The sequence below is a fragment of the Leptonychotes weddellii genome, chromosome 12 (assembly GCF_054177405.1).
Source record: "Leptonychotes weddellii isolate Sample4059 chromosome 12, ASM5417740v2, whole genome shotgun sequence".
In the NCBI taxonomy this organism is placed as follows: domain Eukaryota; kingdom Metazoa; phylum Chordata; class Mammalia; order Carnivora; family Phocidae; genus Leptonychotes; species Leptonychotes weddellii.
Window position 1 is genome coordinate 331,714 of NC_138380.1, and position 16,201 is coordinate 347,914.

At 42.2% G+C, this 16,201-nt stretch overlaps 1 protein-coding gene across 3 annotated transcripts in view; it reads left to right on the forward strand.

Moving 5' to 3' along the window:
* ESYT2 (extended synaptotagmin 2) overlaps nucleotides 1-15,259 on the forward strand; it is an 82,515-nt gene extending 67,256 nt beyond the window's left edge. For all 3 annotated transcript variants that reach the window (XM_031025221.2, XM_081799738.1, XM_081799739.1), the window contains 9 exons: nucleotides 996-1,070; nucleotides 1,842-1,928; nucleotides 5,545-5,694; nucleotides 6,906-7,291; nucleotides 8,418-8,516; nucleotides 9,851-9,982; nucleotides 11,578-11,683; nucleotides 12,382-12,431; nucleotides 12,528-15,259. In XM_031025221.2, the coding sequence (XP_030881081.2) occupies nucleotides 996-1,070; nucleotides 1,842-1,928; nucleotides 5,545-5,694; nucleotides 6,906-7,291; nucleotides 8,418-8,516; nucleotides 9,851-9,982; nucleotides 11,578-11,683; nucleotides 12,382-12,431; nucleotides 12,528-12,573 (1,131 nt within the window). In that variant the 3' untranslated portion in view covers nucleotides 12,574-15,259. The remainder of the gene's footprint in view (nucleotides 1-995; nucleotides 1,071-1,841; nucleotides 1,929-5,544; nucleotides 5,695-6,905; nucleotides 7,292-8,417; nucleotides 8,517-9,850; nucleotides 9,983-11,577; nucleotides 11,684-12,381; nucleotides 12,432-12,527) is intronic.
* Nucleotides 15,260-16,201: the final 942 nt, after the last annotated feature.

Here is a 16,201-nt window from a genome sequence, read left to right on the forward strand (position 1 = left end):
TCTCTGCCATAGTAGTCTATAGCCTTGGGTATTTTTTTTAACAATATTTATTTCATTTTGCAGAATTTATTCTCATCAAAAAGATGAACCAGAAAATAAATTACCACAGTATGTTTGGGCCAGTAATATTTTATTCTGATAATCATATGAATTTGATGCCTACTTCTGTCATTGCTGCAGTGTTGAGGATTGACTCTGAAATTGTTTAACTAAAAAATACTTTTGTGACCTTCTAATAAATTCCCACTAACAGATATTTAACTGCATCTTCTTGTGGGGCTAAGTTATAAATAAACCTCATGTCCCATATATGTTGTGTTTTACGATGTTCTATCACCTGTCTGCTAAAGTATGCTTCTTACCATTTTTTTCTTATTCCTGAATTTTTCTCATATTTATATGTACTTAATTTAATGCAATTCTAGATTGATGTTTATTCTTCCAGTCAGAATTACTTAGGAGCTGGTAAGCAAGATTTGATATCTGATAGCTACATGTTTGCACAGAATGTACTAAGTTAAAAACATGAAGACATCTCTCATACTTTGTAGTATTTTTATTATTTCAACCAGCGACTGTTCTGAATTGTACATTTCTCCGTTTGCCCTTCCTCATGCTTTTCTGTTTCCATTCGCTGCACTTACTCATCTTCTTATGCGAGTAAGATAAATTTTGAGAGTTGGAATTAGCATTAAAGATTTTTGGAAGATTTCATTTTTCCAAAGTAACTTGCTTTAAAAATAAAAGACCTTAGCATTTAAAAATCATATACAAACGGGAATTTTCTTAATTTATCTCATGGTAGATAACAATTTTGCTTTCGGATATGCTCAGCAATTATTTTCCGATTAAATTCTTCCCAGATATTCCCTGTAACTGAAGTATCAGAAATAAATAAAAATGATTATTAATATGAGCCAATAATCTCCTTTTTAGTAAGCCCCATTTCAAGATGTGTGTGCTTACTTATTTTGTCTGGTTTTGTTTTTGGATAGTCAGGGAAGAAAATAAACAGCAATCCAAACCCTCTCGTCCAGATGTCAGTTGGACACAAGGCCCAGGAGAGCAAGGTAAGATTCTAACTAGTTTCCTGTGATGTCACTGTCGCCGGTTTTAGATGCAAACAATCAGCTGGCTGATGTTATAGGTTTGAGATCATTGATTTCCATATCTTTCTCTTGTTTTCTCAAATCAGTCAACTCATAGATAGCCATACTTCTTTATTGGGTTAACAAATATATTGTTCATTTTTAAAAATAACACTAAAAAATATAATATGCTTTTTGGCTTGATTTCATGGATAAATGACATGGGATAAATTTCTAAGTTTCCTTTGAAAGCTCTGTAAATATGTTGTTTGAAAGATAACCAACAGTCCTTGAAATTCAACAAACACAATTCTATTCAAGAATTGACAGGCATTACTGTTGCTGTAATGTCTTCCGCTTTCTTAATATAAGAAAAGCATTTCAGGAATTATTTAAAGTTATAGGCCATTGCTCACTTTTAAATGTTCACAGTTTAGGGAGCTTCGTGACCACCAGCATTATGTAGAGGAAGAGGTAGAACAGAGGGCAGACAGAGCAGATGAGGTCTTGTCATTGGGGTGGGCATACAGTTGGAATTTCCTAACAGTTAATTTCCCTGACCCACTTTGGACCATCTCCATCTTTGAACACTTTCACAATTAATATATAATAGCACATGCTCAGTAAATAAATGTCTTGGAATTTAATTAAAGTCATCCTAAGCTTCCAAACACAGTAAATGAATAAACAAAGTCTTGGTATCTCTTTTCCACATAAAATATCACAGAGCTGATATTTGGTCATTTCTTTCAGATTCGATACAAAACCAATGAACCTGTGTGGGAGGAAAACTTCACCTTCTTCATTCACAATCCCAAGCGCCAGGACCTTGAAGTCGAGGTATTTTATTTGCATTTTTTAATCGAATTGTAGAAATATAACCAACATACAAGTCACTGCACAGATGTAAAGGGTATAATTTATGGGACTCATCATCATAATCGATAAATCTTTGTCAGACTTACCCCTAAGTATTTCATGCCTTTTGACATGTAATTTTTTTTCAATTTTCAACTTTTGATGCTTGTTTCTAGTATCTAGAAATGCAGCTGACTTTTGTATATTGATATTGTACTTGGTTATTCTCAGCTTTTTATGGATACTTTAGGATTGCCTTCTATATGGCAGTCACGTTTTCTGCTAATGATGTCACTTCTACTTCTGTGTTTCCAGTCTGGGTACCTTTCACTTCCTTTTCTTGCCTTGTTGCCCTGCCGTGGCCCTCCCACCTCTGGAGTGAGTAGACATCTTCGCCTCCTTCCCAATCTTAAGGGGAGAGCCTCAGGATTTCACCATTAAGTCTGTTGTTTTCAGAAGTTTTCTTCTACTCCAGCTACTAACTAGTTTGCTCAGTGTTTTTTTCATGAATGTATGTTGAATTTTCTCAAAGGCTTTTCTAAAGCTATTGAGATGATCATACAGCTTTTTTTTTTTTATGTTTGTAAATACGGTAAAATATATTGTTGATTTTCAAATGTTAAACCTTGCAAACCTTTATTTGGGGATAAACTCCACTTGGTCATGATGAGGTATCCTTTTTTATGTATTCAATTTAACTTGCTAAAATTTTGTGACGAATTTTTGTATCTTAGTCATGAAGGATACTATCTATAAATTTGTTTTCCTATAATGCTAGTTTTTGTATCAGGGTAATGCTGTCTTCATAGAACGATTTGGTCAGTGTTCTCTCCTGGGTATTTTTCTAGAAGAGTTTATGTAGAATTGGGTTTTTTTCCTCACGTGCTTGGAGAATTCCACCAGTGAAGCCATCTTGGCCTGTAGTTTTATAAGAAGGCATTTAAATACAAAATAATTTCCAATAATATAGATCTGTCTAGGTTATCTATTTTTTCTTGATGATTTTTTTTATTTATGCCTTTCAAGGAATTCATCCATTTCATCTAAATTGTTGAATTTCTTGGCACAACATTATTCAGAATATCCCTTTAATGTCCCAGGAAGATGTCCCCTTTCTTGTTCCTGATATTGGTAATTTTCCTGTTCCCTCTATTTCCCCTGATCAGTGTGGCAAAAGGTTTATCAGTTTTATTTTCTTAAAGGACTGTCTTGCATTGTTTCTGATGAAAAGTCTGCTGTTGTTAAAGTTTAGAAAATTTTTGGCCAGTACTTCCTCAAATTTTTCCCTGCCTCAAGTGTCTCTTCTGTTGTCAATCCCATCCTGTGTGTTTTTCATCTCAGACATATTTTTCATCTTAGAAGTAAACATTTGGATCTTTTTCTCTTCCGTGTCTTTCCTGTACCTTCTCGTGTTTAGTGTGTGAGAGTTTTTGGTGCCTTGTTACTCATTCTGTCATCTGTATAATTGCTGGATCTACTTCTACGAATTACTTTCCCTCATTTTGGGTCATATATTCCTGCTGCTTTGGTTGCCTGGTCATTTTTCATTGTGAATTTTACATTATTGAGTGCTGGGTTTTTGTATTCCTTCAAATATTTTGGAGCTTTGTTCTCATTTGCAAGTAAGTCACTTGGACACTGAGCCTTTCAAGGTTTGATTTAAGTTTTGTTAGGCAGGCCCGACAGCCTTTAATCTTGGGATCCTGTGGCCTTGCTAATCTGAGCCCTAATGTTATGAGATTTCTCATCCCTGTTTGGAATGGATACTGTCCGCAGCCCTTTGTGCTCTGGGAATTGTCCCCTGCTCCTCCTGGGGCATCTTTCCTGGCCTCAGGTAGTTTGCTCCCTCGTGTGCTGATTGGCTGAAGATGAGGGGTCTTCAGAGGCCTCCAGCTCTCTCTGGAACCTCCTGCTCCCTGATTTCTTCACCCTTCTTCACTCAGGGCAACCACTCACATCTCGCTGGGGTCCTCATGCCAGAACCATGGCCTGGACACCATCTAGGCAGGAAATAGTTGTCAGGCTCATCTCACTTGGTTTCCATGCTCTCAGGGCACTCCTGTGTCCAGTGTCTCACGTTGTCCAGCCTAGAACCCATCATCCCAAACGTTTTGTCTGGTTCTTAAGCTAACATGGGTGATAAATTTAGGTCTGGCTACTCATCGTGGCCAGAAGTAGAAGTCCTCTGCATGTTTGAACATATATAATATATATAAATTATATACTTGGGAGGAATCCGAGCTTCTTGAATGTACGCTTGTTACTCTCAGTGGTCATATATTCTGCCCTCCTGTCACATTAGCTTAGCTTCAAGGAAAGCGCCAAGTGGATCACACAGCTTGTGTGCTCATTCCCGTTGCCGGCATACTAAACATGCCAGTCTAAACAATCCTAATTCCCCCCCCCCCCTTTTTTTGGTTATGTCCTATTTCCCAGCATTCAGTCTTTGAGAATTTTAAGGGCTTTCATTTTCTGTTTGGCTTGTACAACTCTGACTTCGTTCCCCAGCCTCTTGAGATCGTGAGGTCTGAGAGGGCATGTCCTGCAGTGGGGTTAGGGTTAGCTCCTTGACTATCGGTCATGCCCAGCCTGGTCCATTATCCTGTGTTTGCTGTTTTATATTTCTACATTCTGTTTTATATGGAATATATATGTTTAGCTAATTGTTGTATTTTGTATTTCTCTAGCTAATTTTTTCTTCATAAATCACACTATTTTTCAAATAATTACAAGATCTTCAATTTTATTATTTTTTTAAGATTTTATTTATTTAAGGGACTCCTGGGTGGCTCAGTTGGTTAAGTGTCTTGCCTTCAGCTCAGGTCATGATCTCAGGTCCTGGGATGGAGCCCCACAGCTGGCTCCTTGCTCAGCAGAGAGCCTGCTTCTCCCTCTCCCTCAGCTGCTCCCCCTGCTTGTGCTCTCTGTCAAATAAATAAATGAAATCTTTTTAAAAGATAAAAGGCACTTAGAAATGTTTTTCTCCATAAACAAGTATCACCAGTAGAAACTTGATAGACGCATCACCATGAATGTGTATTGTCACCATTTTCACAGAATTTAAGATGTGTCTTCCTAATCTTCAGATCTGTGTAGACTGCTGCCTCTCAACTCAGGGTTCTAATGGATTCCTAAAACACAGTGTTCCTTTTGTGCTCATTATAACTGTGTGGTGAGGAATTAACAGGCACATGGGGCTTGAACACACCGTAACCTCACTCATCACAGTTCTGAGGGTGTCCATTGTGTCAGTCATTTATGAGAACCCTACCCAGAGATGGCGGAAGTGCTTTTTTTTAAAGACTGGATTTTGGACATTTAAATGCTTTCTGTCTTTTTTTTTTTTTTTTAAGATTTTATTTATTCATTTGAGACACACACACACAGAGAGAGAGAGGGCATGAGCAGGGGGAGAGACAGAGGGAGAGGGAGAAGCAGGCTCCCCGCTGAGCCAGGAGCCTGACGTGGGGCTCGATCCCAGGACCCTGGGATCATGACCTGAGCCGAAGGCAGACGCTTAACCATCTGAGCCACCCAGGTGCCCCTGCTTTCTGTCTTTACCTTCAGAGCTAAGTGTGTTCTGTCGTGTGTCCCTCAGGTCAAAGATGAACAGCATCAGTGTTCTCTGGGGCATCTGAAGATCCCTCTCAGTCAGCTGCTCACCAGCGATGACATGACCATGAACCAGCGATTCCAGCTCAGTAATTCAGGTCCCAACAGCACTCTGAAGATGAAGATCGCCCTCAGGGTACTGTAGTCTGCTGCACGTGCAGGAGTGGACGGGGAGACAGGCAGCACTGCCAACGCTCGCGGGCCCTGCCCCAGAGTGTGGCAGAGGGCACCGGGCACTCACCTGGGGAGCGAGGAAACCACTGCTGACGGTTTCCGGGTGCCTAAGGGAGAGCTGATTGAGGCCTGGACCCAGACCTCTGCCCAAGCTGGTATTTCCAGATTGCTTGAGCAGGCCAAGTTAAATTTTCAAAGGTCATTCAGGAGAGAAAATTTAATAAAATTCTACAAGGTGGTAGAAATTAGAAACAAAAATTTTTTTGTCTAAAATAGACAATGATTCTTGTGAGTGTCTAAGGAATGTTCAAAATAAAGTTGGCAAACATGAAAAATGCTAAAACTCACTGACTTTTAAAATGCAAATTAAAAAGAACCCACTTTTTAAAAAATTAAAGCAGACTTAGTGGAGGGTGCAGTGTACATGGTCTCTTTGCACTTGGTCCCAATTCTGGGAATCGGCACAGTTTCTCCAGAAAGGCCTGCAGTGTCTCCAGGCCATAAGCGATAGGGCCCCTTGAACCAAGAACCCTTTCTCTGCAAATCTGACTTTCAGGAGGAAGACACAATGCAGACAGACCACGAACATGAAGATGTTTTCTGCAGCTTTATTTTATAAAAGCGGGAAAAGGTGACGCTGATACAGTAACCCCAGGGTGCAGGGTTTGTGAGTGCAGGCTCTGCTCAGTGGAGTATTGCATACCCGGACACTACAGATGAAAGCCAGCAAAGCAAAGGGTCCGCGTGCTCACACAGGCTGGGGAGCGCGAGGCCTGCTCCCGCATGGAGGCTGCTCTGTGTGGTGGCCCCCCGGAGAGGGTGTCCTCGCCTCTCGTCCGTGCTCGGGGGCACTCGGCTCAGGCTCACCCAGCAGTGACTGCACCCCACAACCGTGCAGGAATGCGTGCAAATGGAGGAGGCTGAAGAGAGCACACAGATGTGACGTTCACATCATGGAAGTGATACTTTGATTCATTAGACTTTGCTTTTTCTAAACTGACTGTAATATGGCGTTATTTTAATAATAGAGTAGCTGGACATACACTAGACTGTTTATAATGTTTTGTGCCAACTTTTAAAGAAGCATTTGCAAATGAATAAATCTGAAGCCATTCGGGTAGCAGGCTATTCTAGCGTCCTTGATCTTAACTTCATGTTTATTTCCACCCCTAGGTACTCCAACTCGAAAAGCAAGAAAGGTCTCCAGACCACCAACACTCAGCTCAAGTAAAGCGACCCTCTGTTTCTAAGGAGGGGAGGAAAATATCAGTGAGATCTCAGATGTCTGCATCTCCAGGCTCCAGTGACAGCAACACAGCCCCATGCACGCCAGTCATTGGGAGTGGCGATAAGCCTGGCGTGGAAGAGAGAGCCCAGCCTGTGGAGGCCAGCCCCCAGGGGCCACGAGACCTGGGCAGAAGCTCCTCCAGCCTTCAGGCCAGTGCCACCTGCTCACCCAGCCATGTCTCCGTCAAGGAGCCCACCCCAAGCATAGCCTCAGACGTATCACTGCCCATCGCCACCCAGGAGCTTCGGCAGAGACTGCGGCAGCTAGAGAAGTAACTAGACGTCCCATCCCCTTTGTTCTTGTCAAACCAGAGCACGCACCTTTCATGCTGTAGGGAGGGAACATCATCTTAAGTTAGCTAAAAGAACTTCACGTGGCTTTGGCCTTTTGCTCACTGAGTCTTTGACTTTGAAAATAAACCTGCCGTTTTCTAGGACCTAATATTTGGCTCATTTGAGGATCAGGAAGCAGTGGGGTAACAGGTTCCATGAATAGGAAAGGGTCTGAAGCTGTGGTGTGGCTGTCCTCAGACCAGGAAGGCAGGATCTAGATCTGATGTGTGCTCTCAGCACAGCAATTGTGTCTGGGCTCTAAGTACAGGTCCTGTGTGCTCAGCGTTACGACCACTGGCCGTTGTTGTCTAGTGTTCAGATTCAAGATGTGCCCCAGGGTTCTTGAGAGAAGGAGGAAAACAGCTTACAGTTATCACAAGCTTCAGATGTTAGCCTTTTCCTCCCAGCGGAAGGAGTAAACTTGCCCTTTGAAGCCCATTCTTCCTGTCTGTTGTTCTCAGAGGTGTGTTGAGGAATCGGAAGTGGAGGCAGAGATGAAATGAGTGCTCCTGGGGGTAGAGGAAGCATGCAGGTCTGTGACCCACACTCAGCACGCTTTTTTCCTTCGTACCTTCTCACGTCCACTGTTATGGAAAAAAGAAGCCAGTCCCTTCCTGCAATTTTAAATAAGAAAGTACTTTTTATCAGGAGCCAAATGTGGGGAGTAGCTGGGATGATCTTGGGGGACGTTGCACTGGGGAAGCTGTTGGTGGCCTTGGGAGTCTGTGCTTCAACCCCGAGAGAGAGAAAGCGAGGGGTAGTGTTTTGTCAGAGAGGCTGCCAGTAAAAATCAGAGCAAGCAACGTGTGGGACTTTGAGAAAGCATACGTAGGTTTGGGTAGTGACGGAATTGATGTTTGTAATTAGGAGACCTCCGAGTCTCATCAGTTCTGAATGACTAAGTTATGTTGGAGCCTCATTTGAAATGTGGGTTCAGCTGGTTGATTAAGAGTCCGAAGTTCAAATTTTGTTCAAGTCCATGGGTAATTTGGTTCCTTCTTGTGCCAGTGACGCACAGGCCTTCAGTTCTGAGGAGAGCCGTAACTTTCTGCTTTGCTTCCCCAGTGGGACAACCCTGGGGCAGTCGCCCCTGGGGCAGATCCAGCTGACCATCCGGCACAGCTCACAGAGAAACAAGCTCGTGGTGGTGGTACACTCCTGCAGGTGAGCTGGGCACCCTGGGGCCCCAGGGTAGCCATTACATGGGGAACAAAATACTGAATTCTAGCCTCACCAAATAGATGAATTTATTTCATCTTTAAAGAACAAAGTCATGAGGTTGTACTGTAATCCTAGTATTCAGTGGTGTATTCTTGCTTTGTTCTCGACATTGTTTCATAAGTATCTTCTATTCATAACCATTCTGGTTGCTTTGTAATACACTCTTCAGCTGCCATCCTGGATGTTTAGATTGCCCACGTGTAACATAGTAACGAACATATCTTTCTTTTTTCTTGAAGTGTCTCTTTGGGATTAAATTTCCAGGAGTAAGTTTGTATCAATTCAGAGGATCCAAAAAAGTTTATGGGGTCATGATAGGTATTGCCAATAGTCTTTCAAGCTATTTCTGGAGCATACCAGTTGACATTGGCACCCAGGGGTACAGGTGTGCCTTTCCCACCCTACCCCCCCAATCGAGAACAGTTTATTGTGCAGTGTACTAATTTAGTAAGTGTAACATGAGATGACAGTGTTGCTTTAATTTGTATTAGATTAGTGATGATAGTATGCAGCCAACTAATTATTTCCCTTTTAGGTAGAAGTTATATAAAATGCATGACATAAATATTTGGATCTTATAAAAGACTGTTAGAAACATAGGAAGTTAGAATTAGTGACATTTAGAAATACTATATAAATGTAGGGTTCAGTTTTGTACCTGTTTATTGAGCACCTTATGTATTCTTGCTGTGAGGTAATTACTGTCATAGAGGACTCTCACCAGATAATCCCCTAAGTAGATTTTCAGGTTGATCAATAAGTGCGTAATTTGAAGTGGTTGCATGTAATTAAATGCTCGACTGTGTTTGGCTCAGACCAGTTGTCCTAGGAGAAGTGCAGCGTGGGCTGCACAAAGGAGGTGAAAGGTTCGGGAGAGCGAAGGACAGAGAGTGGAGTGAGCAGCCTGAGCCGGCACGGAGGAGGGTGTGTGGCCTCGCTGGGGCCTCCCGGAAGGCTGCTTCCCTTGGCTGTAAGGCCAACCATACTCCCTCACTGGGAGAAGACAGACAGTAAAGTACTGTGGAAATATAAACCAGCAGTTTCCATTTTCAAAGCAGAGCAAGGTATCAAAATGTCCCCCAAATACTGGGCTCAAGAAATGGAGGCAGAAGTCGCCTCCGCCAACAAGTGAGCACAGGGCAAAGACAGAAGCACACTTTGCTCCTTTGTGCTTCTCAGTGGTTTAGATAAATGGGAAATTAGAACAGTGAATTTGAACGTGACGCTGTCATTTTCCTAGATTCTAATATCTAGTGTTCTCTGGTTTGTGTCATAAGAAATCTCATTGCCTTCTCTGAAGATGGCTCTGACCCCTATGTCCGCATGTATTTGTTACCAGACAAGAGGAGATCAGGAAGGAGAAAAACACACGTGTCAAAGAAAACACTGAACCCCGTGTTTGACCAGAGGTATGGTGTTTACTCCAGTGGGGCGGGGGGGTGGGGGGGCAGACTATTGAATCCTCAAATAAGGAAGGCTCGATCAATACTCTTGAATGACTAACACATTCAAACCAGCACTGTTGGGAAGTATCAGTGAAAAACTCCAGATTAGCACCCACAGACTTGTCAGCATAAATAAATAAATACTTTGAACTTCATCTAGAAGCGCTAAACATAGTAAGTCCAAATTGTGAACATTGTGGAAGAGAGACTCATGAATGAGGACCTTAAAGAACTTTATTTTATGGGGTTGTATCTATTGATTTTTCTGAGTTATAAGTAAAAACTGAGAATTTAAAATTTTTTCTTCAGATTTTTATTTAAATTCTAGTTAGTGAACATACAATGTAATATTGGTTTCAGGAGTAGAATTCAGTGGTTCATCACTTACATACAACACCCAGTGCTCAATTTTACATTTTATTTTAAATAACAGTAATAAACCTATAACATCTTAAAATATTCTTCTGAAAAACTAGTTTCCAAAACAATAAAAAATATAAAAATGCATTATTGTTTAACATTTTTGCAGATCTCTCTAATGGTTTGTCTAAATAAAGGTCCTACTGCTTCTGCTGTCAGTCTGATGTGCTCATCTCTAGAGAGGGTCTCGGGGGCCTCCGGGGGCCTCAGGCCACATTTAAAGAAGCCTCAGTCTGTGCAAACTGGGTACCTTACATTATAGTCTCTGTAGCTAAAAATCCACCAGCATTTTGGGAAATAATATTAAGTCAGATGGTGTCTGTCACTTGTGTTTACATTTATCTTTAAAGGGACTGGTCGTTTTATCATAACTTCATGCCAACAACTCTATCTAAACCAAGGTCATAAGCTGACGGGTGTGCACCAGATCCTGGTGTGGGTGTGTTTTGACAGTGTTCTCACTCAGCCCCCAGCATTTAAGGATTCAGAGACCCCACCTGCAAGTCTGGGTTTCTAGCTGCTCCAGCTCCATGGAAAGGCTGGCCGCATTCCAGCCACGTCCCTGCAGGGCCTCAGGCTCTCTGTCCTCTGGTTTACCAGAGACCCTGCCTCACAATGGCCGGACACCGGCCAGGACACCACTTGGTGCCCTGGAGGCATTTTGGTTTGTGGCGTCTGACTTCAGCCATTAAAAAGTGCACTGCAGATCTGTTCACTTCCGTGAGGCTGTGTCACTTAGTTCGTTCACCCAGGCGTTTTATTTAGCGTTCTGTAGTCTTTAGGCCTGGATGAGTGAACTGGTCTGGACCCTCTGCTGTGTCCTACAAACATACAGTCCCCCATCCTTATAACTAAATACAACAGCCCTCCCCACGCGTGAGGGAGCCACACGCAAGAGGGCCTTTCCCATATTTAGGGTGCAAGAGTCACCACGTATGTTTGGAAAATAATGGGAAAAAAATGTTTTTGAGTCTTCATGAAATGCCAGATCCAAAAACTGAACAGAACTCAACTGTGTAATAAAAAATCAACGTAACATTTGGAACTGTCTCATAAGCAGAAATGTCATTTTTTAGTTATAATAAAATACAATAAAATTATGGGGAAATTTAAGGAAGGTCCTCTTTTTTCCATGTCAGCTTTGATTTCAGTGTTTCATTACCAGAGGTACAGAGGAGAACGTTGGATGTAGCCGTGAAGAACAGTGGCGGCTTCCTGTCCAAAGATAAAGGGCTTCTTGGCAAAGTAAGTTTGAAAAATGTCCTTGGTCAGTTCCTATATTTTATAAACATTAAACACTTACCCAAAGTGCATTTTTTTTTTTAGACCATACTTAAATAAGTGGAGAGGGGTGAACTTCCTCTGTAATTATGCTTATTTATAAAATAGTGGACTATGAAAGACCATGTTGTCTAAAACCTGAGTACCTTTTGAAGATTATTTTTAAGTTTTCATTGTTTTTACATATTCATATTGTTGGCATATTACTCATCTAACAAATTAGTGGCTTTATTTCTCTGAATTTATTCTAGTCTTTGTCTAAACTCACATGTAACTCTTGCATAAGATTATATATTCTTTAATATTAAATGTACAAGAGGCCAAGTTGGGGAAGAGGAGTTTTCAGTTATGGATCCAGTTACCGGTGATCCGTCCCATCTGTGCTGCCGTGAATGGCACTTGAGCCAATATCCCTGTAAATTACCTGCACCGATTCTTCTTAAAAACTCAGTTTTGAGACTGCTGGATACAGGGTGGACTCTTGGATGTGATCCACTGTATCATTCATGGGGGGTCATCAGGGCCCAAAACACTGACAGAGCCTCAAGATAACAGAGAGGGGGTTCCGTCCTGAGGCAGGAAGAGGTTGGAAAGGCTGGGAGGACTGGGGGCGTGAGCAGGGGCTGCTCCACCCACTGTAACAAATGTTGTTCCACCAACAGGTGTTGGTTGGTCTGGCGTCTGAAGAACTAGCCAAGGGTTGGACCCAGTGGTGAGTGTCCCACCACAGACGAGTCCCGTGTGTTTACTTCACGACACTCTCCCCAGCTGACCTCACGTCTGTCCCCCTCTCCCTGTGCACCCCTAGGTACGACCTCACAGAAGATGGCACAAGACCACACGTGGTGACGTAGTCCATGCCGGGCGCGAGGAGCCCGCCCCGTGTCCCCACTCACACTGTGTGCTCAGAGCACACCATCCCGCACGTGTACCAACACTGTTTCTGTAATTCCAGTGTATTTAGTTATATAAATCTTCATAGTTTTATAAGCCATGTTGACGTTTTAGGCATATTTGGCCAATGTTATCATTAGATTTTGTATGTTTGATCTTCTGTAGCATTTCACCAGTTATTATAGCGTGTGGTAAGGTAGCAGTTAATTACTGCGTCACGTAAAGGTGTGTGTCAGTTACATCCAGTAGGAAGCAGATGTGTGTATATGCTTTACTGTTGCCTTGTTTTGTACACACTGAGGTACACTATGCCATGTAAATAGACTATTTTTTATAATCTCTACATGCTGGTTTGAATTCTGAAGAAAATGGATTAAGGAAATATATTTTTTTCTTCTAAAATGTATTAAATTCTTACGACAGATAATCATTTTGTCTTTGCAGGGTAAAGTTCTCAGTGACCAATTTTATGGTGTTTCTTTTTTTAAAAAAGGCTGAAAGTTTAAATATTAGTATTCTTCTGCCCATCATGAATGACGGAAGTATTCAAAATATTACCAGTTTCATAAATATAAAGATGTATTATTGAGAGTTAGTTGAAGTGCTTATAAGAAAAAGTGTGTAACTGAGTAATACAAAATACTAAGAGCCTTGTCATGATTCATAAATCATGATGCACTAATTTGAACTTTCTTATGTAAAATGAAATGTCTTAAGTTTATTTTTAATTGCTTGATATAACTTACTCATGAAGTAGTACACAGATACACAGTTATACTTCCTAAAATTTAATACAAATTTCCAGTGTTAGCACTTAGGCTATTGTGAAACTATCGGTCATGAGCTTTGTTAATTTTCAGTGTTTTCCCAGCCTGTGAAGACAGGCTTACACGGTCACCATAAGGTTTGTGGGGTAGATCTGGTAAGTAGGTAGGAGGTTGTTTTAAAAACCAGCGGCTCGTTCATTCATCCGTCGGTGCGACATCATCCGTCGGACCCTGTGCGCGAGGCCGGGGGGTTCCAGCACGGCGGCTGTTGACTTTAAATAACCATTTCCTGAGTCTCTTCACTTTACGCCGTGACTGACCTCAGTACTGGGATATGGTGATACCGTTTTTATTTTGGAATACTTGTTTTCTTCTTGGATTATTGCAGCATGTTTTAGGTCCTCGAGGCCCAGGCCTCTGAGGGGATGAGGCTCTGCATCAGTGTCGGCTGCGCATGTGTCTGAGAAGCGTGTGACGCGGACAACTTCTCAGCCGTGAGAACATTCTGTATCACGTATGCAGATGCTGGGGGAATAGAGCTTTGCGACTGACTCTGGAGATCGTACCATAAGTCGTCTCGTGGACTCACGGACTGCTCGTGTGACCAAAATACCAAAGTGCCTGTGGTGGACGCTGATTGTTATTCCTGCGCACGTCTGCCTTCCAGCAGATTTCATGTTTGTTTTCATTTACACTTGGAACCGTGGGTTTGTTTATAATGGAGTCTGTAGTTCACAACACATTTCATGTAACCATAAAGACAGTATAATCTCACTGTTTCCTAGTTAATGGAACTTCACTATAAACCATGTCCAATGTACAGGAGGAAGTTTATTAATATATTGATGCACACATAAACATATGCACACAAAAAATTTAACTGTGGTATTTAGTAGCATGATAAAGGCAGGTAACTACTTATTAAATCTAGTTGCCTGCCCATGGTATTAGATTTATTAAAGATTTGTTTTTTTAATTCAGTCTGTTGAAGGGCTTCTGGCATAATCTATAAAAAGAGAACCACTCACTGAAATGCATCATACCAATAATTTTTTACCAACATCCTAAACATTTGGGTTTTGCAATCATGTGCTCACCAGTAGGTACATATTTACTTTGTGGAATGCTTTATTTAAGTAATGAGGCAAAATAAATACAATGAAAGGTAGAAAGCCAGTTAGCAGCATGACACGTGCCTTGTGATACAGGGACTGGGGAGCCTGGAGACAGACCCATCTGCAGGTTCTGAGGCCTCTGGCAGCGGGCTTCATTCTGCTTAAGAGGAAAGAAAGAAGGAAAGGGACAATTCTAAAGACATAAAACGTTTCCCGATGTGATCCTGTCTTTTGTGGCAAGAAGAGCATTCAACGAGAAGCTCTTTTACCCTGTGGGGAGGGTTGAGAATTACTGTCGAGGCCAGACTCCAGGATCCTGGTGATGGAGAACACTTGAATTCTCAAAATGTTCATCACTGGTTCAATAATAGGTTCATCCAGGAAAAGGGAACGTTAACTTTTCTATATTAAGCCAAACCAATGGGAGGAAATTGAATTCTGTTAGTTTATACATGTGGTTGCCTATCCTGTGCCTTAAAGTATGGAAGTTTGGCGGCATTGTTTTCAAGTTTCAGATCATAGCTGTATTCACTTTATATTCTATACTAGGAGAATTCATTTTGCAGATATGCTTCATCAGGAGGTCAGCCCTTCTCCAAGAACCTAAGCTCAGTGTAGACCAGCGTGTATAAACTCTGGTCGTCACCCACTGCAAATGGAAAACAGAGGGTTTTTTTAAATTACTATGATAGAATGTCCTTTTTGATCAACTAATTTTACATGACAATGCATGTATTTATTCAATAAACTTTTATGTTCGCTAACTTGTGATTTGTTTTTCCTTTGTCTTTTGAAATGAAGTTTTTAGTGTGGGATCAAATGATTTGAAAAGGAGATACAGTACATTATTTATCCGTGCTGTGTGTGAATTCTTTCATTTCCAAAAGAACATGAGATCATTGATCCTAGTCCTCTTGTGCCCATCTTTTTAGTCTTCATGCCCAAGGTGGGGCTCAAATCTACAACCCTGAGATCAAGAGTCAGATGCTCTACCAACTGGGCCAGCCAGGTGCCCCTCTCTTGTTCCCATCTTAATTTGACTCTCCTCTGCCTGCTTTAGACTTGGAGTCGTGAAAACAGCTCTTATGACAGACAATCACAAGTAGAAAAAAATAGTCTTTGAGGGTCTTTTGTACGTAGAGTTCTGAGAAGTGATGACCCAGAGAAAGGCTGGCTGGACCAGGTGGGAAAGCACTAGGCCGGGCCCTGCCGATGCCCACGGCCACTGCAAACCCGGCCCTTCTGGCTCCTTTACCATCTTCAACCAGACTGTGAATGTGGATGAACACGGGTGTTAGTTCCGGTCCCTGTGTTAATATTTACTCTGCGTTCTGCTTGATGCCAGTGACACACGTGGTCTCCCAGTTTCTATCTGCAGTACAGACTGCCGCGGGGCTGAGACCCGTCAACCCAGTGCCTCCTTGTAAGGCCTCACGGTGTGTCTGTCCGCGTCAGCCGAGGGGTTGGGGATGGACACCTAGACGGTACCTCTGCCTCCCTGTGCCTCTCTCCGTGTGCAGGTACCAGGTCCCTTAGTCCCACCCCGGAATACATCCGCTTGGCTGTCCTCCCGAGTCCAAGCCACTGCCCTTCCCCTCTGTCAGCTCCTGGCGCCAGCGCTTGGGCCTCCCCGCCCTGCATTCTCCATGCAACAACCAAAGGGATCTTTGAAAACACACCTCTAGGGGCGCCTGGGTGGCTCAGTC